Source organism: Equus asinus, chromosome 3 (assembly GCF_041296235.1).
Source record: "Equus asinus isolate D_3611 breed Donkey chromosome 3, EquAss-T2T_v2, whole genome shotgun sequence".
Lineage (NCBI taxonomy): Eukaryota > Metazoa > Chordata > Mammalia > Perissodactyla > Equidae > Equus > Equus asinus.
In genome coordinates this window covers 93,565,691-93,593,351 of record NC_091792.1, presented here as the reverse complement: position 1 = coordinate 93,593,351, position 27,661 = coordinate 93,565,691, and the positions used below count along the sequence as shown (strand labels likewise).

At 36.0% G+C, this 27,661-nt stretch overlaps 1 protein-coding gene across 32 annotated transcripts in view; it reads right to left on the bottom strand.

The window, feature by feature from the left end:
- MAPK10 (mitogen-activated protein kinase 10) overlaps nt 1–27,661 on the bottom strand; it is a 300,681-nt gene that overhangs the window by 147,657 nt on the left and 125,363 nt on the right. For 17 of the 32 annotated variants that reach the window (XM_070505438.1, XM_070505440.1, XM_070505426.1 and 14 more), the window contains one exon: nt 9,423–9,521. Coding sequence is in view for 15 of the 32 variants with exons in the window: in XM_044766267.2 (XP_044622202.1) it covers nt 9,450–9,521 (72 nt within the window). In the remaining 17 variants the exon portion in view is untranslated. The remainder of the gene's footprint in view (nt 1–9,422; nt 9,522–27,661) is intronic. The other 15 variants (XM_014854142.3, XM_070505435.1, XM_070505423.1 and 12 more) reach the window with 1 other exon arrangement.

The following is a 27,661-nucleotide window of genomic DNA, read 5'->3' as shown; positions in this document are numbered from 1 at the left end:
ACAGAACAACCAGAAAACAAGAGATAAAAATGGCAGTATTAAGCCCTCATATATCAGTAATCACTTGAAACATAAATGCATTGAATTCTCCAATCAAAAGACACAGAGGGGCTGGATGGATTAAAAAACAAGACTCAACAATATGGATCCTCCAGGAAACATATCTCAGCTCTAAAGACAAACACAGGCTTAGAGTGAAAGGATGGAAGACAATACTCCAAGCTAATGGCAAGCAAAAGAAAACAGGTGTAGCTGTACTTATATCAGACAAAGTAGACTTCAAAACAAAACAAGTAATGAGAGACAAAGAGGGGCAGTATGTAATGATAAAAGAGACATTCCACAACAGGACATAACACTTATGAATAAATATGCATCTAATACAGGAGCACCAAAGTATATAAAGCAACTATTAACAAACCTAAAGGGAGAAATTAACAGCAACACAATACCAGTAGGGGACCTCAATATCCCACTTACATCAATGGGTAGATCATCCAGACAAAAAGTCAACAAGGAAATAGTGGACTTAAATGAAAACTTAGACCAGATGGACTTAAAAGATAAATAGACAACATTCCATCCAAAAAGAGCAGAATACACGTTCTTCTCAAGTGCACATAGAACATTCTCAAAGATAGACCATATATTGGGAAACAAGGCGAGCCTCAATAAATTTAAGAAGATTGAAATCATATCAAGCATCTTCTGACCACAATGCTATGAAACCAGAAATAAACTGCAAGAAAAAAGCTGAAAAAGTCACAAATATGTAGAGACTAAACAACATACTACTGAACAACCACTGGATCACTGAAGAAATCAAAGCAGAAATTAAAAAATACCTGGAGGAAAATGAAAATGAAAATACATCATACAAACTCATATTGGATGCAGCAAAAGAGGGGAATTCATAGCAATATAGGCCCACCTCAAAAAACAAGAAAAATCTCAAATAAGTAATCTTAAACTACACCTAACAGAACTAGAAAAAGAAGAGCAAACAAAGCCTAAAGTCAGCAGAAGCAGGGAAATAATAAAAATTAGAGCAGAAATAAATGAAATAGAGACTAAAAAAACAGTAGAAAGGATTGCTGAAACTAAGGGCTGGTTCTTTGAGAAGATAAACAAAATCGACAAACCCTTAGCCAGACTCACTAAGAAAAAAAGAGAGAAGGCTCAAATAATATAAAATTAGAAATGAAAGAGGAGAAATTACAACCGATACCACAGAAATACAAAGGATTATAAGAGACTACTATGAAAAAGTGTATGACCACAAATTGGATAACCTATAAGAAATGAATGAAACAACCTCCCAAAACTGAATCAAAAAGAAAAGGAGAATCTGAATAGAACAATCATAATAAATTGAAATAGTAATCAAAAACCTCCCAAAAAATAAAAGTCCAAGATTGCTTCTCTGGAGAATTCTAACAAACATTCAAATAAGATTTAATACCTATCCTCCTCAAACTATTCCAAAAAATTTAAGAAGATGGAACACTTCCTAATTTGTTCTATGAGGCCAATGTCACCCTGATACCAAAACCAGACAAGGACAACACAAAGAAGGAAAATAAGAGGCCAATATCACTGATGAACATAGACACAAAAAGCCTAAACAAAATATTTGCAAACTGAATACAGCAGTACATTAAAAGGATCATACACCATGATCAAGTGAGATTTATACCAGGGATGCAGGGATGGTTCAACATCTGCAAGTCAATCAATATGATATACCACATTAACAAATGAGGAATAAAAATAACATGATCATCTCAATAGTTACAGAGAAAGCATTAGACAAGATCCAACATTCATATCTGAAAAAAACTCAATGAAAGTGTATAGGGCGAAAGTAACTCAACATCATAAAGACCATATATGGCAAACCCACAGCCAAAATCATACTGAATAAATAAAAACTTAAAGCCATCCCTCCGAGAAGAAGAACGAGACAAGGGGGCCCACTCTTGCACTCCTATTCAACATAGTACTAGAGATTCTGGCCAGAGAAATTAGGCAAGAAAAAGAAATAAAAGGTATCCAGATTGGAAAGGAAGAAGTGAAACTCTTACTGTTTGTGGATGACATAACTCTCTATATAGAAAAACCTAAAGAATCCATCAGAAAACTGTTAGAAATAATCAACAACTACAGCAAAGTTGCAGGGTACAAAATCAACATAAAAATATCAGCTGCATTTCTATACACTAACAACAAACTAGCAGAAAGAGAAGTCAAGAATACAATCCCATTTACAATTGCAAAAAAAAAGAATAAAAGATCTAGGAATAAACTTAACCAAGGAGGGGAAAGGCCTATACATTGAAGACTATAAGACATTATTGAAAGAAACCAAAGATTACGTAAAGAAAGGGAAAGACATTCCATGCTCATGGATTGGAAGAACAAACATAGTTAAAATATCCAAATTACCTAAAGCAATCTACAGATTCAATGCAATCCCAATCAGAATCCCAATGACATTCTTCATGGAAATAGAAGAAAGTGTCCTAAAATTTATACGGAACAACAAAAGACCCCAAATAGCGAAGGCAATCCTGAGAAAAAGGAAGAAAGCTGGAGGCATCACAATCCCTGACCTCAAAATAGACTACAAAGCTACAGCAATTGAAACAGCATGTTCTGTCTCAAAAACAGACACACCGATCATGGAACAGAATTGAAAGCCCAGAAATAAACCACACATCTATGGACAGCTAATCTTCAACAAGGGAGCCAAGAACGCAAAATGGAGAAAGGACAGTCTCTTCAACAAATCGTGTTGGGAAAACTGGATAGCCACATGCAAAAGCATGAAAGTAGACCATTATACCTGAAACCATAAAACTCCTAGAAGAAAATATAGGCAGTACATTCTTTGACATCAGTCTTAGCAGCATCTTTTTGAATACCATGTCTACTCAGGCAAGGGAAACAAAAGAAAAAATAAACAAATGGGACTAAATCAGACTAAAAATCTTCTGCAAGGCAAAGGAAATCATGAACAAAACGAAAAGACACACACCAACTGGGAGAAAATATTTGCAAATCATGTATCCAACAAGGGGTTAATTTCCAAAATATACAAAGAACTCATATAACTGAGCAACAAAAAGCAAACAACCTGATCTAAAATGGGTGGAGGAAATAAACAGACATTTTTCCAAAGAAGATATACAGATGACCAACAGGTACATGAAAAGATATTCAATATCACTAATTATTAGGGAAATGCAAATCAAAACTACCATGAGATATCACATTACACCAGTCCGAATGGCTATAACTAACAAGACAAATGTAACAAATGTTGGAGAGGATGTGGAGAAAAGGGAACCCTGATACACTGCTGGTGGGAATGCAAACTGGTACAGCCACTATGGAAAACAGCATGAAGATTTCTCAAAAAATTAAATATAGAAATACCATATGACCCAGCTATCCCACTGCTGGGTATTTATCCACAGAACTTAAAATCAGCAATTCAAAGAGATTTATGCACCCTATGTTCATTGCAGCATTATTCACAATGGCCAAGATGGGGAAGCAACCTAAGTGCCTATCAACTGATTAATGGATAAAGAAGATGTAGTATATATATATACACAATGGAATACTACTCAGCCATGAAACTACCCATTTGCAACAAAATGGATGGACCTTGAGGGTATGATGTTAAGCAAAATAAGCCAGACAGAGAAAGACAAACACCACATGATTTCACTCATATGTGGAAGATAAACAAACACGTGGATAAAGAGAACAGATTAGTGATTACCAGAGGGGAAGGGGGTTGACGGGTCGGCCTCAAAGGGGTAAAGAGACACATGTATATGGTAATGGATAAAAATTAGACTATTGGTGGTGAGCACAATGTAGTTTATACAGAAACTGATAAATAATAATGTACACCTGAAATTACAGAACATTATAAACCATTATGTCCTCAATGAAATAATAGAAAAAAAATTCAATTAACAAAAGACCCCGAATAGCCAAAGGAATCCTGAAGAAAAAGAGCAAAGCTGGAGGTATCTCACTCCCTGATTTCAAAATATACTACAAAGCCAAAGTAACCAAAACAGCATGGTACTGGCACAAAAACAGACACAAAGATCAATGGAACAGAATCGAGAGCCCAGAAATAAACCCACACATTTATGGACAGCTAATATTCGACAAGGGAGCCAAGAGCATACAATGGAGAAAGGAAAGTCTCTTCAATAAATGGTGTTGGGAAAACCGGACGACCACATGGAAAAGAATGAAAGTAGACCATTCCCTTACACCATGCACAAAAATCAACTCAAAATGGATTAAAGACTTGAATGAAACACCTGAACACATGCAACTTCTAGAAGAAAGAATACATAGTACACTCTTTGACATCGGTCTGAGCAGCATATTTTCAAGTACCATGCCTGACTGGGCAAGGGAAACAAAAGAGAAAATAAATAAATGGGACTACATCAAACTAAAAAGCTTCTGCACAGCAAAGGAAATCATCAACAAAACAAAAAGACAACCTAACAATTGGGAGAAGGTATTTGCAAATCATATATCAGATAAGGGGTTAATATCCAAAATGTACAAAGAACTCATACATCTCAACAACAAAAAAACCAACAACCAAATTAAAAGATGGGCCAAAGATCTGAACAGAGATTTCTCCAAAGAAGATATACTGATGGCCAACAGGCACATGAAAAGATGTTCAACATCATTAGCTATCAGGGAAATGCAAATCAAAAGTATAATGTGGTATCACCTCACTCTGGTCAGAATGGCTATAATTAACAAGACAGGAAACAACAAGTGTTGGAGAGAATGTGGAGAGAAGAGAACCCTCGTACACTACTGGTGGGAGTGCAAACTGGTGCAGCCACTATGGAAAACAGTATAGAGTTGCCTCAGAAAATTAAGAATGGATCTACCATATGATCCAGCTATTCCACTACTGGGTATTTACCCAAATAACCTGAAAACATGAATGAATTAAGATACATGCACCCCTATGTTCACCACAGCATTATTCACAATAGCCAAGACTTGGAAGCAACCTAGGTGCCCATCAAGGAATGAACGGATAAAGAAGATGCGGTATATGTACACAATGGAATACTACTCAGCCATAAGAAATGATGAAATCTGGCCATTTGTGACAACATGGATGGACCTTGAGGGTATTATGCTGAGTGAAATGAGTCAGAGGGAGAATGTCAAATACCATATGATCTCACTCATATGTAGAAGATAAATACAATGAGAAACACATAGCAACAGCGATTGGATTGGTGGTTACCAGAGGCAAAGCGGGGAGGAAGGAGGGCGAAAGAGGTGATCAGGCACATATGTGGTGACAGATTGTAATTAGTCTTTGGGTGGTGAACATGACGTAGTCTTCACAGAATTCAAAATAGATTATGATGTACACCTGAAAGTTATACAATGTTATAATCCAATGTTACTGCAATAAAAAAAGTCACAGAATTAGCAACTGTGTAGTAGTAGCTGTGCCCACAGGCTGCTGGAACATTGAGATAAATATTGATAAATTCAGCTCCCTCACGCAGATATTTCATCAGTCTGAATTTTCCAGTAGGGGAGCCTCTAGCAATATGTGGCTCCTGAGTGTGTGAAATACGACTAGCTTGATTTGAGATGTGAGGTAAGCATGAAGTACGCAGTGGATATCAAAGATTTCTTAAGGAAAAAAAATGTAAAATATCAAATTCATAATTTCATATTGGTTATATGTTGTAATATAATATTTTAGGTATATTGGGCTAAGTATATTATTAAAATGAATGTCATCTTTTCATTTCACTTTTTTTTTACGTTGCTATGAGGAAATTAAATTTCACATTTGTGGCTCAAAACGAAAGAAGGGTAATACCATTACAGATAAGGTACATAGTTTCTGTTGATAAAGTACTATCTAGACAATTTTATTTTCTGTGCTTTCTTATTGGTAACAGTGAAAAAAATGGAACTATAATTTAAAAAGTCACAAATTAAGACACAAGAGACCTGCGTTCTGGATACAATTGATCATTAATTAATTGTTGACAAGTTACTTAAGGTCTTTGTGTACTGTCTGTGGGGCAGGAAGCTGTGATCGGGTTAAACACCCCCGTACCAAAGACCCATGAGCTGGCTCAGGAAATGAGAAGCTGCCCAGGACCACAGTCTGAAAGTAAACTCCAGGAGATCATTCTGCCTCTAAAAACAAGTACACTATTTTCTTTAAATTGCTACAGCAGTAAATGAGACACAGGGCTACAGGAAAGAAAAAAATAAACATTATTATCAAACAAAAACTCCACATGCAAAGTAAGTAAAATGCTCTGAGTCACAACTAGAAATATTCTGCTTGCTAAGATATTTTTAGATTTTTTTTTAAGTTATAGAATATGCATGCATATTTCCTAGGTACCGAAAGTTCATAGTAAGCAAAAAATTCAGTCATTAAGAAAGTTCATACTTCACTTCTTCTCTTTTTTCTTTGCTTTAAAAGAACACTTACTGGAAATAGACATTCTACATCTGTACCCAAATGCTGGAAGCTGATTTAAAAAATAACTTCCACCTACAGAATGACTCTTTGGGTTAAAAAAAAAAATAGTTGAGCTTTTAAGATTTTTTTTATTGATAATTTTCAAAGTTCAGATTTAATCTCAAAATATGTAAAACATGGGCTTAGTTTTATGTTTCTTTGTGGTTTGTTTTTTAAGTGTTAATGCCCATAGTGAATGGCTAGGATCATGCAGGATAAGGAAATAGCTCACGGTTATACAGCTTGCAATTGATAGAGTCCAGATATTCTACCCAGAAATTCAGGCCTGCTCATTTTCCACCAGAGCACTATTATATTACAGTTGCAATTGATTGCATAAACCAAACATATCATTCATTCATTCATTAAGAAAATATTTGGTAAGAGCCTTCCCTATGCCAGACATTATTGCTAGTTCTCAGTACAGCAGTGTGCCAAAGAGACAAAATTCCAACGGTGTGCTGGTGAATGTTCAACAGCTGGCTGGTGTCGGGGCGGGGTGGGTGAGGAGGAAGAGGACTTATGTGTAGCAATTGCTTGTTTACATAATTGACATACTTCTATCAGGACAGAGTTCAATCTACCACCCTGACATCATTGCCCTTAGAGTTGGGGAGAGATGTGCACAGTCAACTCTTGCGAGTCTGTGTGAGGTGGCTCCTGCAGACTACTGAAAAAATTCCTGCCCAAGGGAAAAATGCATTCTAGCAAAGAGAGAGAGGCAACATACCCATCGCCTATATGGTATACCAGATACTAAAATGTGTTATGGCGGGGGCAAAAAAAGGCAGGGAAGTTGGGTAGGCAGTGCTGGGTAGGAAGGGGCAATTTTAAATAGGAGAGTCAGGAAAGACTCTCTTTAAAAAATGACATTTGAGCAAATCCCTGAAAGTGGTGAAGGATGGGATAATAAAGAGCATTTCAGGGAGGGAGGTCTCTAGAGAAAAAGGCTTGGTATTTGTTTTAAGAATTTTGGTTGTTATCATAAGTGAGATGGGAAGACATTGAAAGGTTTCTCTGCTTTGTTTTGTTTTCAGCCAAGGAGTGACATTATCTTATTTACATTTTTAATATATCACTCTAGCTGATGCCTTGAGACTAGACTCTTTGGAGGTGAGCAATGCGGAAGCTCTTGCAATAATCCAGGCAAGAGGTAACGGTAGCTTGGATCAGAGTGGTAGCGGAGAGAACGGTGAGATTCCAGATGGATTCTGAATGTAGAGCCAACAGAATTTGTTTACAGATTGGATATGAAGTGTTGCCCAAAAGATGAGTCTAAAGATTTTGTTCTAAGAAACTGGATTTAGCATTTACTGAATTAGAACAGAGCAATTTCGGAGGAAAGATCAGGGGTTTGGTTTGGACTACATTTAGTTTGATATGCCTGTTAGATGTCTATCTAAGAGGAGATGGAGAACAGGCAGGTGGGTAGACAAGTCTAGTTTCAGGGAGAGGTTTGGGTTGGAGATATGACTGTGGGAGCATTTGAGATATTGGTAATACTTAAAACATTGAGGTTCAATGGGAGCACCAGAAGAGTGAATGCAAAAGTATTTAAAACTTAGTTAGCTATTTAACAAACGCATATTCCAGCCCTGTTCTCAGTGTTCTGCAAGTATTAGCTCATTTAATTCTCATCACTGTAGAAAGTAGGTACTAACATTTTCCCCTTTCACAAACAAGGAAACAGAAAGGTTAACTAAGTTGCCCAAGATTACAAGCAAACGGTTAATAAGTAGTAGATGTGAACTTTCTAACCAAGGCTGTCCAGATCCTGAGTTCTTGCAAGAGAAGAAAAGTTATCCAGAGGTTGAGGCTTCAGGCACTACACCCTTCAGAGGTCAGGGAGATGAGGACACCCTGTTCATGGCAGGTAACACATTTTACTTTGCTGTGGAAACTCTAACTGTGCTCAAGGAGAGTAAACATACCAATGTTTCCCTTTACACTTTTCTATAATAAGCACATATTACTAGAATCAGAAAAGGTTGTATTAAAATAATAGGAGCTGCAGAGTTAACTTTTAAACCTTGTTTCAGGGGATGCATATCATTCTCCGTTTACATCACAGTTAAACGTGAAGATATGATGAAAGTCCTTACAGAAAAACTGAAGTGAAGCTCTCTGCTTAGGGTGTGAATAGAGTTACCATATGATTTATTGTTCAAAGAACCATTCCTGAGAGTAAAAGGGAGCGCTATTAATTATACGGTGACAACAGGCTTCAGTTAGGACTGCCCTAAACATACCTGGAGTCAGCGTGGGTGCCCCCCATAGCCTCTTTCTTGAGAATAGAGTTTGTATGAATACAAGAGAGCAAACTCTTATCTAGTTCATGCACACTGCCGACCATTGTTACCACCTTACTGTTAATTACAGGTTAAATGTATTCATTAAATTTATTTGTCGTTGTTTAGCTTTCCTACTAACTACTGGTTAGAACTGGATATCAGAAAATGAACTGAGCACCCCCTGCGTGTTGTTATCCATGAGGATTGGAGGTACACAACTTGGGGCTCATTAGTCCTAGGATGAGAAATAATAACATGGGCTTCAGCTACTTTGATGATTAATGCTTCATTTCAAGGATTTGAAAAGAACTATTAAAAATGTTAAGTATAAGAGAAGTCTAGTAAGAAATCACTTTACACGGTGATTAAATACTATATTTATAATCATTAAAAAGACTTCTCTTCATTCCTGTTCTAACTTAAATGAACTGTGAAAAAAAGGAGACATCTAAGCATCCAATTCTCTTTCCTAAGCCATTTTTAATATGATATAAATACTACTCTGGTGTGGAACACGTGCAAGATGGAATGGCAAAATGGAAATACAAGAGAACATACTGTACCTTGTTTTACCTGTAAGGAACACACACCTGACAAAAGGCAATTTTCACATCGAAGGTTGGTTCACTGCAGTAGTACAATAAATGGAGGCTCATAAATACCTACAGAAAAAAGAGGGGGCATGAATTTCCAAATCACCCAACTGTTCATTATTTAATAGTATAAACGTTAATATAATTTGAATTATATACAAGTTGTCAAGTACAACATATATTCAGCATAGTCCTTATCCAGACCAGTACTAGGTACTTTTCACCAATTGTAAATATTAAATCATAAAATAAGGTTAAAATGTCCTATCTTCTATAATGATGTCATCACAATCATATAGATATAAGAAACTGGATACAACTAATAAGCTGAAGTTTAGTACCTTCCATCATAGAGCACTTTCAGTTCTAGGCATCTAATTTAAAAAATCTCAAGCATATGCTCAAGAGGATATATATATAAAGATGTTTATTGTAGAATAAACAGACTATGGAATAAAATGTAATTTATAATAGAATTATATACAGCACTTGAAATAATTGAATTAGAGCTTAGGGTATCAGCACAGATAAATTTTTCAAACATGATGTTGAGTGGGGAAAAAAGAGCAAGTTTCAAAGGTTATGAATATCACTATATTATTAACATAAAATTTTTAAATATAAAAATAATGTACATTGCTTTTTTATATAACTAAATAACCAAGAATAAAGAAAATTGGGCACTATATTAACATTGGTTTAACCTTGGTATTAAGTACAAAGATTTCAATTATATTATTTTCTGTAGGTTTGAAATATTTTATAATTTTGCAAAGTTTTAAGGAGAGGATAAAAGTCATCTAATGGTGGTAATGCCAAGCTAGGTACTGGGTTATTTGGGAATGATGAGGCAGCACCAGAGAAACTGGTCTGAAATCTCATTGGTTCAATTAAGCATGTTTTATTGAACGTTATTTTGTGCAAGACATAATTCTGTGCGATTAAGCAATTTTAAAACCACTATTGACACAAGCTGTCTGTTTCCGGCAATATGCATGATTAGATATCCTGGAAACCACTTTTAAAGCAAAACTGCTAAAAAAAAGGTTAGATGAAATATACAAAATCTCTTTTAAAATGCATAGCTGAGCTGCCAAAAAAAGACAAGAAAAACTCTGAGAGGCTGAAAACAATGTGAAAGGATCCATGCAGAGCAGTAAGTGAGCTGAAGCTGCCACTTGTCCCCAGGCCATCTGCTGCTGTCTGAAGATTAGAACTTCAGTTTTTAAAGAACAGTGTATAGAATACAGGAACATAGAGCTTAAAACCTATCTGTGGTGGGAAGTCACACTGGGGACACCTGCATTAAGCTTTCTGGAGAAAATTTTAAACAATCTTAAGGAGCTAACAAAACAATCCCAGAAGGAGGGTCTGAATTGCAAGAAAAGGTGTTTTACATGGGAACTTGTCCAGATTTTTCAAATTTAAAGAAGAATGAAAGGACAATATATAAGACATTCCTGAAAAAGAACAAGGTGGGTATCTGTCTGTGGGGGCAGGGGAAGGAATTGATCTATCAGAGATCAAGATTCATTATAAAGCTGTAGTAAGTAAAGGTATGTGGGACTGATGCAGAGATAGACTCATCAATTAACAGAATAGAGAGCCAGAAACGGACACATACATATATGGAAACGCGACTGTCTGCATTGCAGATATTTGGGGAAAGAAGATACTATGCATTAAATCGTGCTAAGACAATAGGTCCTGAATATAGGGGTCCGGGGTACACCCTGCTGGGAGACAACTCTCTACAGGCCTCTCACCTTTCTGCATGTCTTGCAAACAGAAGCCTTTATTCCAGGGTGTCTTCTCAAGGATGGTTATGTAGCAAACAACCTTGGAAGAGAGAGAGAGTATCTCCCCCTGGAGCAAAGGGCAGGTTCGATTACTCTGCAGTATAATAAAGTGTCCTTCGGGGGCAAGGCATGCTTACTGCCCATTATAAAAGACTGAGTTTCCCTAAGCTTGGAGTTCCTCTTCCATAATGTAACTCACTGTGCATGCAGTAGTCACCTGACCTTCTTTGAGTCCCCTTGTGGGTATTGGGGCCCAAAGAACTGGCATGAGTGCTGACATTCTAGCTACTGCTACTGACGTAATAAAGACCTTTGTATCCGACCCAGGAATCTTGTGTCTACTTCTTCAAGCTGGGTGGTGGAGTCATGCATGGTTGTTTCATTATTATTCTCTAAACCCTACATATATGAAATATATGCTATTTGGTACGTCGGAAATATTTCATAATAAAAAAACTTCAAGTGACACAAGGAACTAGTGGTCCTTCATTCTTTTGCTCGGCATTGTTGTGTAAACACAAATGCCTGGAACCAAAACACTCATAATAGTAAATAGTAGGATATGATCTTGAGAAATGCTGAGGAGTGTAAAGCAGGAAGGTGGAAGGACCTGTGTGCTTGATGATAACACTAAACTAGTGAATTAAGAAATTCCGGAAATTTTCTACTTCTAGACTTTCCGTTATATGAGAAAGTAAATCCTCCATAGGGAAAAATATTACTAAAATATAGTCGGTAAGTAAAAAGCAAAACAAAGCAACAACAAAAGAAACGATTTAATCCTCAAATTTTAAAGAGATTATTTCATTGCATTTCCATGCGATTTATGTGTAATTTTTGCCAGTTACCTCCACTTCCTATTTTCAAAGAAAATTTTTAAATTTAGTTTTGATTCAGGTATCATTTACACAGAGCAAAATAAACAGTTCCTAAATGTCCAGGTGGATGAGTTTTGACAAGTGCACATATCCAAGTAACTCACATCCCAGTGGAGATACAGAACGGTCTGAAAACCCCTCATGCCCTTCTCTGGACAATACTCCCCACCCCCCAGGCTAACAGTGTTCTAACTTCCTTCACTCCAGATTAGTTATTCTTGTCCTAGAACTCATACAAAAGAAATCATACAGTATGTACTCCTTTTTGTTGGGCTTCTTTTGCTCAACATGCTTTTAGTATTCATCCTTGTTGGTGTAAGTATCAGTGATTGCTCCTTTTCATTGCTGAGAATAACGCACAACATGTTCATCCATTCTGTGTTAGGACACTTGAGGTGCTTCCATTTTTTAGATATTACTAATAGTGCTGCTATGAACACTTATGTACATGTATTTTTGCATAAATACGTTTTCATTTCTTTTGGGAAAAATATCAAGTGAAGGAATGGTTGGATCATGAGATTAGGAATATGTTTAATTTATGAACACTGCCAGGCACATTGTCTACCCTCCACAGCAATGTATGCAAATTCAGTTGCTTTACATCCTTGCCTCGGTGTTATCAGTTTTCTAAATTTTAATCATTTTAGTGGGTATTTGATCATTTTTTATGATTTTATTTTTTATTTCCCTGATGACTAATGATTTTGAGAACTTTTTTCATGTGTTTATTGGCCATTTATCTTCTTTTTGAAGTGTCTTTTCAAGTCTTTTGCCCATTTGGTAGTGGACTATGGGTGCAAGTAGGAGTTTGTCTTTTTATTACAAATTGTAGAAATTCTTAACTATTTCAGATAAATGACTTCTGTCAGTTACATGTACTATGAATACTTTCTTTCATTCTGTAGCTTGCATGTTTAGCTTAGTAATGCTGTCCTGTAGTGAATAATATTTAATTTTTATGAAATTTATTTTGTCATTTGTTCTCCTTTTATTATGAGTGCTTTCTAGGTTCTGTCAAAGGATCTTTGCCCACACCAGGTTCGTGAAGGTATTCTTCCACATTTTATTCTTGAAGCTTTACATTGTTAGTTTTACTTTTATTTATTTATTTATCTATCTATTTATTTATTTATTTATTTTGAGGAAGACTAGCCCTGAGCTAACATCTGCTGCCAATCCTCCTATTTTTGCTGAGGAAGACTGGCCCTGAGCTAACATCCATGCCCATCTTCCTCTACTTTATATGTGGGACGCCTACCACAGCATGGCTTGCCAAGCGGTGCCATGTCCACACACAGGATCCGAACCGCCGAACACTGGGCCACCAAAGCAGAACCTGCAAACTTAACCACCACGCCACCGGCCAGCCTCATTTGTTTTTCTTTTAGGTCTATGATCCATCCCCAATTAATTTGAACCCATGGAGTGATGTATATGTTGAGGTTCATTTTTTTCCTTATGGATAGCCAGTTACTCAAGCATCCTTGGTGAAAAGACTTCCCTTTCCATGTTGTGTTGCCTTGCTACATTGGTCAAAAAAAATCAATTGTGCACATGTGGGTCTATTTCAGGACTCTATTCTATTCCATTGATTTGTTGTCTATCTTTACCACAATACCATCCTGTCTTGATTACTGTAGATTTATAATAAGTCTGAAATTAAGTCAGTCCTCCAAATTTTGTCTTCTTTTTATTTGGGGAATTATTTTAGGTCTTTGCATTTCCACATGAATTTTAAAATCAGCCTGACATTTAAAATGACAAACATTCAAGATTTTGATTGGGATTGTATTAGAGCTATAGATCAATTGGGAAGAATAGGTATCTTAACAATATTGAGTGTTTTTATCCATAATCATAGTGTATTTGTCCATTTATTTTAGTTCTATTTCAGAAATGTTTTTTAGTTTACAGTGAATAGACTTTCTTTAAGTTTATTCTTTAGCATTTTTGTTTTTTGATGCTAATGTAAATGGGTATATTTTTAATTTCCATTTCCCAAGTACTCATTTCTAAAAATAAAGTTGATTTTTATAAATGTCCTTGTATTCTACATTGCTAAATTCACTTACTAAATCTAGTAAATATTTTGTGAATTGTTTAGGATTTTCCTTATACACAGAAAAGCTGTCTGCAAGTGAAGATAGTTTTTACTTTTTCCTTTCCAGTCTGCTTTTTCTTGCCTAATTGCCCTGCTCCAGAACTGACTGTCATTTTGTTTTCCATTTTATTTTATCTAATAGCTTATTAGTTATACTTCTTTTTCTTCTTTTTATAGTGGTTATTCTAGAGTTTGCAAGGGAAAAGCCCAATAATGATGCATATTCTGCATTTTTAATTTTTAGTCATCTAGCTTCAAATAATATTATTCCACTTCATATATAGTTTAAGAAACTTTCACTGGTATACTTCAAGTTTCTCCTCTAGCCCTTTGAGCTATTGTTGTCATATATTTTACTTATACGTACTTTATGAACTCCACAGCATCTTATTATTTTTTTGCTTTAAACAGGCAATTCCATTAAAAAAATTAAAGCATTTCAGAGAAAAACATTTTATATTTATTCACATATTTTCTGTATATAGTCCTTTTATGCCTTTCTTTGAGTTTATTCTTAAGCTCTTATGTTTTTGATATTATTATAAATGGTATTTTTATTTTATTTCCATTTTCCCAATGTTCATTTCCAGTATTTGAAGCATGTTGTTCCACTGCCATCTCATTACCTTGTGGCATGCTTCAAATGGAGAAATGTTCTCCAGGCCACTCTTCAATCTTTTTGTCAGTCTTCTCATAGCACTTTGCTCATACTTTTATTATGAATATCTTACAATACTGTAACTGTTTGCTTATATGTCTGTTCCATACTACATTATGACCTTCTGGGGAACACTGTTTATATTTTATTCATGTTCACAACCCCAGGGCCCGGCACTATTCATAGTATATAGCTAATGTTGAGTAAATGTTTATTGAATAAAAGGAGAATCAAATGGAAAAAGCTTCTTGCCTTCTCTACCACAAATCTAAGGATCTTCATTATCTCCTCATATTGAGACCCATGAATTTTCAATAAATTTGATGCTAACAAATTAGGAATGATGAGTTTGTAGTAAAAAAAAGTATGAAAGAATCGGGCACAGACGACCCCAGAAATGCTACCCAGCAGGGCTGTTTTCGTTCTGTACTGCTGCACTGAGCATGTGGGAAATAATAATATCCAGCCCACCACCTGAAATGAACAATGTACTTTAATTTTTAATGAATGAATAATCTTGCTATGAAAAGCGAGCATCCTGACCTTTCCTGCTTTGCATTACAAAGACTCCAAATGTAGCACCGTGGCTAAGTCACTAAGTCACTGCAGTATCTTCTCATTCCACAAAGCCACACTAAAGAAAAAGGATATTCAGTATAATAATCCCAATGAATTACAGAAACCTAGTTTGATAATTATACTTTCTGATAGCACGGCAGAGAGCATTTGGCACCATTACATAGAAACAACACAAATGGCCAGGGCATCAGCTTGATATTACTCTAAAGTGGAATTAGTGACAATATCTTGGTGCAATATAGGACCCGTGAGGAGCCTGAAGAGGGAGGGGATGATAATTTGGAGAGTTTCGTGCTTTCCATTACTGGTGGTTCTTCTGGGAAAAGCCCCATGTGTGTACTCCTTGCTGTGTACTGTACTGAGCTCCTGCTCGTTACATGCCTGTGTGAGTTAATGGCTATTCTGAGCAAAGCAGTAGGCCAAGTTGTATGAATGAGATACGCTTAAGAATTTATTAGGTTGAAGTGGTGCACAGCAGCTGCTATAAAGGAATGTAACTATGATGTGCTTTAATAGCTTAGATCAATACTTAAATTCTTTTGTATGTGAGATGTGCCAACTAAATCACAGGAGGTTTGAGAAGCTTCACAGAAGCAAAAACTCAAATTGTTCTGGGCAGCTCCAGGCTCCCACAGATTGTCACTGAAATGCAATATATACAAGAGAAAACCAAAAGACCTCTTGATTACTAAAAAATTTTTAAGGTCCAACAGTTTCCAAGTTGAATTGGTATACAACAAACATTATCTATAAAAAATTTCTGTCTTTATTACATATAAGATTTATTAAAAATGACTCTCTTAACAACCTGCAAGCATAGGTACGATATTAAAATACAAAGTCATTGTTAATTACCAAAAGCACTCTCTCTTCTATGCCCAAAAGGATTCTCCCAACTTTGTGCAAAAAAAAAAAAAACAAATGAAAAGTAAATATACCTTGAAAGTAATTATCTTTTCAAGTATAGGAAATTGATACAGGAAATTGAATTAAATTTAATTTTCTACAAAGAACTGTGCATATGCCTACTTTAAGACATTATTAAATCATTAGGTCCATGGACTGTCATTTAGAGCACGGATCAGCAAATTGTGCCCTAAGGACAAAATTCAACTCGTCATCTATTTTTGTAAAATAGCAGAGTTCAGTAACTGACAGAGACTGTACGGCCCTCGAAGTCTAAAGTATTCATCATCTGACCCTTTGTAGAAAAAGGTTGCCAACCTCTGCTTTAGAGCTCTCTACCATGAATATCTGGAAGGACATCACTAGCTTCAGTATAAAGGCAAAAATATTATGTCTCTAATCATAAGTATATAAATACACAAAATAGTTTCTCATAAATATTTAATATCTAATAGAAACTATCTCCTCCCAAGAAATTTGTACTTATCTACATCTAAAAGTTAAGTATCTCTTAAAATATTTTTCATGTAACAGGATGATTGCTTCCACAGAAATCCTTTGATAAGCTTATTTAGAAGGAGTAAAGTAATGGATAGGGCCCAGAATGCAAGAGATGAGAACGAGGCAAGTGTATAAGAAATATGGTGGAGTATTAAGAGAGAAGACATATAAAATAAGAGATGTAGAAAATGGTGAAATTCACCAATTCAAGAATTATAACGCATACAAACATTTTTAGGTTTTCTTAATTTTTTTTTTTTTTTTAGTGAGGAAGATTAGCCCTGAGCTAGAATCTGCCACCAATCCTTCCCTTTTGCTTGGCCCAGAGCTAACATCTGTGCCCATCTTCCTCTATTTTATATGTGGGACACCTACCACAGCATGGCTTGATAAGTGGTGTGTAGGTCCACACCCAGGATCCGAACCAGCAAACCTCAGGCCTCTGAAGCAGAGCAGTTGAACTTAACTGCTATGCCCCAGGGCCAGCCCCCAAGCTTTCTTAATTTTTTTTGTTTTTTGAGGAAGATTAGCCCTGAGCTAAAATCTGCTGCCAATCCTCCTCTTTTTGCTGAGAAGAATGGCCCTGAGCTAACATCCATGCTCATCTTCCTCTAGTATATATGTGGGACGCCTACCACAGCATGGCTTGATGAGTGGTGCATAGGTCCATATCCGGGATCCGAACCTGTGAACCCCAGGCTGCCAAAGGAGAACGTGCGAACTTAACCTCCGCACCACCAGGCTGGCCCCAAGCTTTCTTAATTTTGAGTATATAGCTCTGGTCCTGGAAACCTGGTAGAGTTAGCTAACATGAAAATTCTTAACATCACAAACTCTAGGTGAGCTGGGTAAGCTGTAACAAAAAATTGTCACTGGATAGCTGAATTTACATTAAAAAGGAAAATTGCCAGTGGTGTTCTGAAGCTCCCTCCAAAAGCTGACTGTGCACATCTCCTCCCAGCTCCAGGCTTGATGACACCACTCCAGGAGCTTAAAATTGACTGTGGTGGGAATATTTACACCTTGGAAATCAGCAAATGCTACAAACCACAGCACCTTTTTCAGAGAACTGGTGATTAAAAATTTACTAGCACACCATTGGAAGCTACCAGACACCAGAAATGAAAGAAGAAATTGAAAGATGAATCACAAATTTTCAGAAATATCACAAGGAAAACAAACGCCACAAGTGAGAATCATCAGATACTATGAAGGAAATATTAGTACCACGAGAACTTCAGATGATGAAAAACAATTGGAATGATCATAAGTAAGAATGGGTAATGGGGCCGGCCAAGTGGCGCAGCAGTTAAGTTCGCATGTTCCACTTCGGTGGCCTGGGGGTTCGCCGGTTTGGATCCCAAGTGTGGACATGGCACCACTTGCCAAGCCATACTGTGGTAGGCGTCCCACATATAAAATAGAGTAAGATGGGCACGGATGTTAGCTCAGGGCCAGCCTTCCTCAGCAAAAAGAGCAGGATTGGCAGCAGTTAGCTCAGGGCTAATCTTCCTCAAAAAAAAAAAAAAAAAGAATGGGTAAAATAAGTAAGCAATCAGAATAAGGAATGAAGGCCATAAAAAATAAGCTATCACTGTAATAAGAAGAAAAAATGGATAAATTTGAAAATGAACTAAATAGAAGTTGTGGGAAAAGTTAGCTTTTAAGTTAAAAGCCTAATAGGTCAACAGGTTAAACAGAAACAGTGAGCTAATGAACTGGAAGGAAATTCACAGGAATTTATCACAGAATAATAAAGAGATGGAAAATATGAAAGATTGAGCAATATAGAAAATAGACTAACAAGGCCCAAAATAAATATGAGTTCCAGAAGGAAGAAAGCAAATAAATAGAATGGGTGAGGGGTAATATTTGAAATGATAGTGACAGTTAATTCTCCTAAATAGCTGAAAAATAGAACGAAGTAGTTAGCAGGATAAATAAGAATAAATCCATGTCTAGAAATAGTATGAAGAACTGTAGACCAGCCAAAACAGTGATAAAATCTGAAAAGCAACTAGAGAGGAGAGTCAGAATCCCCCTAAAAGAACGGCTGGACTGAAGGAAGACTGATGGGTATAAAATAAAATAGCAAAGCAGAAGAAACAGTACTTTAAAAATAAGTTCATTTAAAACAAAAAATAGAGCCAAGATGATGAAAACAATAGAACATACAAACAAACAAAAATTGGTTTATCACCAGCACATAGTGGAAAATAAAGTTTTCTAGATTTGACGAGAAAAATTCTAATTTTGATTACAAAGACAATGATGATTTGTAACCAGTCAGAAGAGAACTAATTAATATTAGGGTTCACCTTCCCCGTTCACCAAGGAGGGACACAGACACCAAGCAAGGGAGTCAGTACAACAAAATAGTCCCAATACAAAATGGCCATCAAAGTAATTTTTAAAAAAAAAGGTTTTCAGCTTAACAGCAAAGAAATAAAAAATAAGATACTGTTTTACTTATGAAATTGTTGGAGCTTTTTGATGATTAATATTCAATGCAGAGAAACAGATCTACCTGCTGTCTTCCTCCAAGACGTCCATTTCTCCAATACCTCACTTCACTCATGTCTACTCAATGTAAAATGAGCACTAAATAAATATTTGTTGAGTGAATTAATATATCTTGAAAGTAAAAATTTGTACACAGTTTTGGGGGTGGCTTGACAACAAGGCATTCAATTGATTTAAATTGCATTTAAAATTTAAATATTTCCACACGTAAGAATTTATGCTAAAGATATAATCGAATATCTGCACAAAGATTGATCTATAATAATGTTCATCACAGTATTATTCACAGTAAAATGATTGGAAAACTAATGGTTCAACAAAAAATGGATTAATAAAATAATTATTGTAAAAGTATATAACATAATTCTATGTAGCCATTTATAAATTGTAATATGGATAAATATTCACAATATATTGTAAAGTGGAAAAACACAACAAAAACCTACTACAATATGTTCCCAATCTTTCAAAAACTAAATAGATATGAACACAGTTTTATGGATATAGAAATGTGCACATATTTATACTTTGTGCTTTTACGTATTTTCCAGTTTTACAATGAAGACTATATCTTTTTAATAAGGAAAGATGTTATTACAGCATATGGTAAAATAACAGATGTAAAGCTTTTGAACTGAAAGAAAACATAGGAAGCATCTAAGCAATTTCTTTTCATAGTCTAATGGAAAATGGTTAGGAAATCTCCAAATTCATCTGTCTCAGCAGTGAGGCAACAGGGACTCAGATCCAAACGTCCCAAATGCTATGCAGTAAACACACATTAAATTTCTCAAAATGTTGGCCAGTAAACATTTTAAATATATTAGAAATGGCCTCTCAAGAACTGATTATTTTCTCTTCTGATTGCTCCTAAAATTCAGGTGTATAGGCCTGAACCTAGACACAAGTATTTTACTTATTTTTCTAAAATATCCTTTACAGAACAACATTAACATAGAGAAACAGGATATTTTTCATCATCCTTATAATTTATAAAATTAATAAACTATTTCTTGAATTGGTTCTAAACGGTTTAACAGACACCACTAGTGCAGATGTCACTATCATTCACAAAACGTGTTTCGCCCGGTGAAGTATCTAAACCACTATTCTTTACCTAGTTGTATCTTGGTCTTCAACATTTCTCAAGACATTTGCCATTGAAATATCAAGAAGTATAAAACTCAGCTCCTCAGTTACTGCATGAGACCCTATACGCCCAGCACCACCACAGCCGTCGCCCCACACTCAGAACACTCAGCGTCGACATCCTCACGCTCTACGCACCCGTCACCATTTCTAGGTTTGTGTGCATGTGAATTACATGTGGCCTTTTTTCTACATAGTTACCAGAGAGAAAAGATGGTATTTTTTTCTTAGTGATTCCACATTAATGAGATAATATTTGTAAAGCATGGAGTATAGTGCCTTTTACAAAGCAAGTGCTATATATGTGTTTTTACATACATAATCTGATAGATAGGTAAATAATATTTCACAGCACAGAGGAAAAATGCTTACAGACTACAAGTCCCAAAGAGTAAAGTAGCAATAATGTTGCGCACAAAAGCACTTTGATTTTTAGTCAGAATTACTTATAAAATTTATAACCACTTTTCATATTAATCTCATTTTTAAAAGAAAATTCAAATTCCCATCACATGGCTTCAATGAAAAAAAATATATACATATATCTACTCAGTACCCACTCTGTGTCAGGTGCTATACTGGGGACTCCTTGTATAAAAGTGAGCAAATCAAAGATAAAAGGCCAAAATTAGTGCCTTTAAGGAATTCTTGCTAAATTAAAATATTGTACATATATATGGGTTTATCTTTAAATCCTCAAAGTTCAAAATTTTCTATTAGAGTAACTTTTTAATTTTTCTAAGGATAGACTTTTAAAAATATGTTTATTTTAACACAGATGGGTGTAATAAGACGCCTTAAGCAAGAAAAAAGAATAAACCTTTGGACAATTAATTTAAAAGGCAAAATGAAATCTTAATTCTATTGAACTAGTAGCACTCTCGCTTTAATTAGGCATTCCCAGAATAACGAGGCCAATAGGGGCTATTAATTAGGTGAAGTGTCAACTTGAATCCTGGAGAGGTGTTGAACTTACACGAACAAGTCCATCCCTTAAACGATGTGGAAAAATCTAATATAATGAGAATAAATTCAGAGGTCACTATATCTTCCAGTCGCTTAGCAACTGAACTGGAGTGAAGAGGGCAAGAGGGAAATGATTTGTAAAAATAATTAACCATTAACTCTGAAGTAGAGATAAGTAAAACGGAGGATGGAAATGGAAGCAGCTTTTTCCAGAGCTTCAAGCCCACTCTTGGTGTAGGGACACATTTATCACCACAAAAGAGCCCCAGATATGAGGCTTACCTCCCTTCCTATTTATTTATACCTCTCTCTGTCCCCTCCACTTTCTGCTTCCTACTTCACAGCACACATGCAGACCTAGAGCCTTTCTCCTTGTCTTCTTCACAGTTTCTTGCCACCTCCAGGTTTGGGGGCCAGATTTCTTGGACTAGCCCCTTTCCACCGGCAAAATTAGCACACATCCTATCTCGCACAGCCAAATCGTTTTAAATTCTAAAGGAGAGCACAAACAAGGAATCACAAGTGCAAACAGATACTCATTTCATTTAGCAGCATCAAAGTTTCTTTACGTTAGCCAACACTTCATAGAATGAAGAAAGAAAAGCAGATTATTTGGAATATTGCCAATACAAACTCGTATCACAACCCAACGCTTCAAGCAGAATAAGCCATAAATTCACATAAGGTCAAAAGTTCCCTTAATTTATTCTTTTAGCCCAGCTTCAGTGGATGTTTTAAAAGAATATTTCTTATAAGAGTAATATATTTATGATTTCAGGTATAGAAATATACACTACTATTGTTTTGTGGTTGTCAAAATGATTGTAGCAAGTTTAATCAAGTAACCCTTAACCTTTAGAGAAAGGTCATTTCTTTAAGGATAACTAAATTAATAGATAATTTGAAGATTTTTTTTTTCTTTAGGCAATTAAGTACTTTACAGGGAAAAAATCTTTTATATTCTTCAGGTAGAATATCAATATTCTTGCATTCAAATGGTTTTAATTACCAGCTAGTGTAAACCAAAGCAGATTATAGAGAACTGAACGGGGTAAGGAGAAGAAAACAACCATCTGTTGAAAACCATCCACGGCAAGGCTCTTTGTTAAGTGCTTTTTATAATAAGTTAATTGCTTTAATATTTCCTTTTCCAGAAATATGTATACGAATATTACAATACATTACCAAATTTTACAACATAAAACTGCACACACTTTTGCAAAGTTCGTGTTTAGAAATTTTACCCACATCCAATCTAAGTAAATTATGATATACTGAGTTGCATTAAAAGACCTATTTTAAAATATGCCCTACATCAATGTCAATAACAAAACTACTTGTAAAAAAAATATGTAAACAAATCAAAAGGCATTTTAATATGGCCCATAACAAAATACAATGTTATCTTACATAAATTTAGTTCGGTTTAATTTCATCTGTGACATTTTATGATTAGTCGAAATGTCACAACAACAAAAAACGAAGTTCAAATAAAGCCACTAGAAGACTGACTTGTCCTTAACCATCACTTACAAGAGCTCCCCATGCCAAACGCCTCACGCAGTGAAAAACAGGCTCACAAGACATATACTTCAGTTTTCACCTCTGTGTTTTTGAATTGAACAATGGGTAATGTGGAAAAATATAAGACCATTATAGAAGTAATATGATTTCAAAAGAATATAAGAATCATGCATTATGTCCACGTCTTTTTGAAAATAATAAGAAAGACTACGTTTTGCTAAGTAGACTAGGGGAAGGTAAGAAAGAGGAGGCAGTGATGTCAGGAGTCTTTCTTAAGGCCTCTGTAGTATTAACATATGAAAAGTGAAAGAGGAATATTTTCTTTTCTCCTTTCATATACATTTAGCAAATAATTAATTGGTTTGTATTTAGAAGGAAATAAATATACATCTGTATATATAAATAATTACATTGAACTCCACTTGTGTTGAGTTAGAAAAGCAAGTTCCAAATTTTACAAGTATTTCTTAACAATAAACACAACAGTATTTTAGGTTTCTTCTAATGACGCATCCAGCCTGATATATTTGTTATGGCACTTCTATTTCGTATTTTAGCATTTGGATCAGGACACACATCGCTCTTTTTGTTTATTTTATCTAATTTATTTCTGTCCCAGTCTCTAGGCTTTCTATAATCTTTAAACATGTTCAGTAGTTTCAGTTGCGTCTTCGTTGTCTCACAACATAAGGGACTTTTGAAGGAACCATTTGAGTATGCCTGAGGATTAGCATTTTTATTTTTCGTATCACTTTCCTCTTCAGTGAACATGTCTGTGGAAGATCTCCCTTTCCCTGACTTGAAAGCTGATTTCAGCCAGCCCAAGCAGGACAGAGTCCACTGAGTAGAAGGGAGTCGGGAAATGCCAATCATCTGTGATAGGGTTCAAACTCCGAGGAAAAGTCTAGAAACGTAGAAAATCCATTTTGAAGCCAGAGAGGCAGAATCGAGAAGTGATAAATTGGGATCAAACTAAACAGGAGGGGTGTGGAGGTGTAAATCCTGAGAAATTGCTCCGAGAAAATGTCATCCAACATGTCATTGGCTTTTACAGGTCAGTGGCTTGAAATAGTTCAAAGTGTAGGAGGAAAAAGGCACATTGGATGGCTCCTCTGCAATTTATCTTATGCAGCAAACAAGGCAGTATAGAAATTGCAGCGTCCAAGCATATTTATAGACGATAAAACAGGCACATTTCTCATTTATTGTGGATACTGTGTTGCAATGACCAGATTCCCCCTGCAGGCCTGACCCACTCACTTTTCCCATTAATGGCCCGCTGCTAACGGGAGCTTCCCTGCCCAAGGTCATGCCCCTTTCCCAAGGGCCGTGCCACACAGGATACAACCCTCACCCCACACACACCCCCTTTGTCTTGACTCAAAACGTCTCTGTAGGATCATTCTAGCTTCACAGCAACCCTCAGGATTAGTGGAAGCCTCTGCTGCAACTGCATTGCAGTTCAGCTTCCCCTTCTGCCCACGCTGCTGTCACCACCTCCTCACAGGTGTTTTTCCCAAGAGCCCTCCCCTAGAAATCACTCTCTGGCTCAGAATATGTTTCCCTGGGAATCCAACCTAGAAGAATTGACACCAGAATGGTTCTGGGAAGACAACTTTAAGACGGGAATTTGGATCTGGATAACCTGTCCGGCAAGGATGATCTCATCACTACTAACAAAGCCTAGCATGCAGTAGTGGAACAATTGTTATAACTTTCATAGGTGGTGACCAGGATGGAACGCACGAGCAGATGCAATATCTCAGACACCTGAGGTTGAAGGGACGTCATAATTGAAAGCACTATGAATAAGGGCATGCCAAAGGGCTACAAGAGCCAACCTGAAAGAGCCCCCAATGGCCAAAAGTGGAACAATTTGAAGAACAAAATAAATAATGTGGTATTGGATTATAACCCAAAGTGTAAAATAAATATCCGTAAGTCCATATTGATATAAATAAATAATTAACTAAATAAATGGAGGAGAAGAGACAAATCTCCCTACAGAAGGGTTCCAAATAATTTGTGTTGATATTCCCCCCTCTAGGAGAAGGAACTTAACTTCCACCCCACCATCTCACCCCCCACCCCCTAGGGTCAGCTCCCTTAGTGACTTATATCCAAAGAGTATAGAAGGAGGAGGGGAGTAACTTTACAGTGGAAAAGCCTGGCCAACACGACCTCGAAGAGGTGATCAAGATTAAATCATCAGTGATAAGTCATATTGGTGGCATGCACCCTTTTATGTAACATGATGAGAATGGCACTACAACTTTGTGGTTTTCTTCCAAAAACCTATGACTCTTGTCTATCCATGAGAGAAGCATCGGACAAACCCAAATTAAAGGACATTCTGCAAAAAACACAACCAATATGCCTCAAAAATATCAAGTACTGAGGACAAGGAAAGTCTGTGAAACTAGCCACAGACCAGAGAAGGCTAGGGAGACGTGGTGACGCAGGATGCTAACAGGGTAAGCCACCCGGGTCAGTGGTGTAAAGGAATTCTCTGTAATATCGCTGCAACTTTTCCGTAAATCTCAAACTATTCTAAAATAAAAAGTTTATTTAATTTTTAAAAAGTGCTATGGAATCAGAAGGCTAATGCCAGGGAACATCAGTGTATTGGAGAAAAACAATGAAAGGCTGAGGGTGATTAATCACCAGGTATGACTAAATGTGAAAGACAGACGACCTCCTTCGCAGCATGTAAACAAATTCTCATTTCCTGCAGCTGGAGGGCGAAAGAGCTACAGATCAGACTCAGAAATTAATCAGAAGAGTAGTCCAGGGCCTGGCACAGAGTAAGGTCTCGATAACTGTTATGCTCAACTCTTATGTTTCTTTTTGAGATATAAAGTTGTGTTAGAAAATGGCATTTTCTCTAAGAAAATAGATATTATAATATATGTTGCTTAAAATGTAGACTATTTTAGAAAAGCTACAAAAGAGTCTGCACTACATATTTAGTAACAATTGATGATGTAGAACATTGATGACAGTCCATTTCCCTTAATTTGTCATATGTGGTTAATGAGGCACTATTGTTTCTCACAAAGGATTTGCATTTATTTCAGATAAATTTAAAGATTTGTAGATATTAACTTTGTCTGAACTATTACCATGAGCCAAGTTGAAAAGAAAGAGTAGAAAAGATTAATAAAGGAATTTAGCCAAAATGACTTGCCAAGTTTCTTACTGCTTAATGTATCACTCCAGATTCAACAACATGAGTCAGTTCTTTGGAATAACTCAGTGGGAGATGTTTCAAGGCTTGCCTTCGCCATGTCCATTCAGACAAATTGTGTGTTACAAATAAGGACCTGATATGGATGTTGCTCTATACACGTATGCTTATCTACCAATTTTAGCACAAGAGTTACACTCTTCAGAACTGTGATTGTAAACTAATATGCCTCCCTTATACTATCTGTTAGGACAAGGGGTCCTAATGTCCAAAATATTCAGATAAGAATGAAGCTGACATAGTATCACCATGTTAATCAATTACAAAAAGTTTCCTTCAAGAGTGACCCGACAAGAGATGAATCATGAGAAGGGTCTCCTCTATCATTAAGCTTTTTGCACTTGCTCTTTCCTCTTCTCACACATCTTCATATAACTCCCTCTTTCTCGTTATTCAGATCTTTGCTTCAAGAAGGCCCAAATCTACCCCCTAAAACTCTCTTTCACCTTACTCTGATTTACTTTCTTCCTTGTGCTAATAGCTAAATGAAATTATATTACTAATTTGTTTAATTATTCATTACCTCACTGCCAGGAAGTATCACCAGCATCTAGAAGTATAGTTAGCACATTATATGTAATTAACTATTTTTTGAATGAATGGATTGATTGGTTAAATTTCCTGAGAACATACCAGAAAAATAAAAGACAATAATCACTCCTTTCTGGTCCCATCCTCTAAGATTGACACTTTCCATTTTGACAATCACTAGTAAAACAGAGAGAGAGTCACAACAATGAGAATTCTCTTGTAGTTTAAGGACAATGTAAGACAAAAGAATGAGGTTGTTACCTAAGTCTGAAATGCTAGGAACATCTTAATATACTTGCTTCTCTGAGTTATTGCAGTTGGTTATTCAAAAGCAAAAACAACAAGAAAGAGTATCATTACAATAATTTTTACCTCGTTGAAAGTTTTTATTAAAAGCCTGATCGTTTTCATGCTTGCTTTACTGACATCTTACTGGAAAACAAGGGTATGTTAAAGAATGAAGGATGTACTATACTAGGAAGAAATTTTCAGAAGGAAACTTCTCCACAACTTTTGTTTTACTAAAAGGGAACTTTTAGATCACAAAAATGTATATATTTGCAAACCTCTAGAAGTTCAGAGATCACAGTTTGAGCAACACTGGGCTAACTGATTCAATTTTCATTCTGCAAAGCACAATTTAGAATCCTTTTTCTAATGCCCTGTATACAAAAGGAATGAAGAAAGTTTCATTCCATTCCTTTTTTTGCCCCAGCTTTATTGAGATATAATTGCCTTATAACGATATATAAGTTTAAGACGTACAATCTGATATTTGATATATGTATATATTGTGAAATGAGTACCACAATAAGGTTAGTTCACACATCTATCACCTCATGTA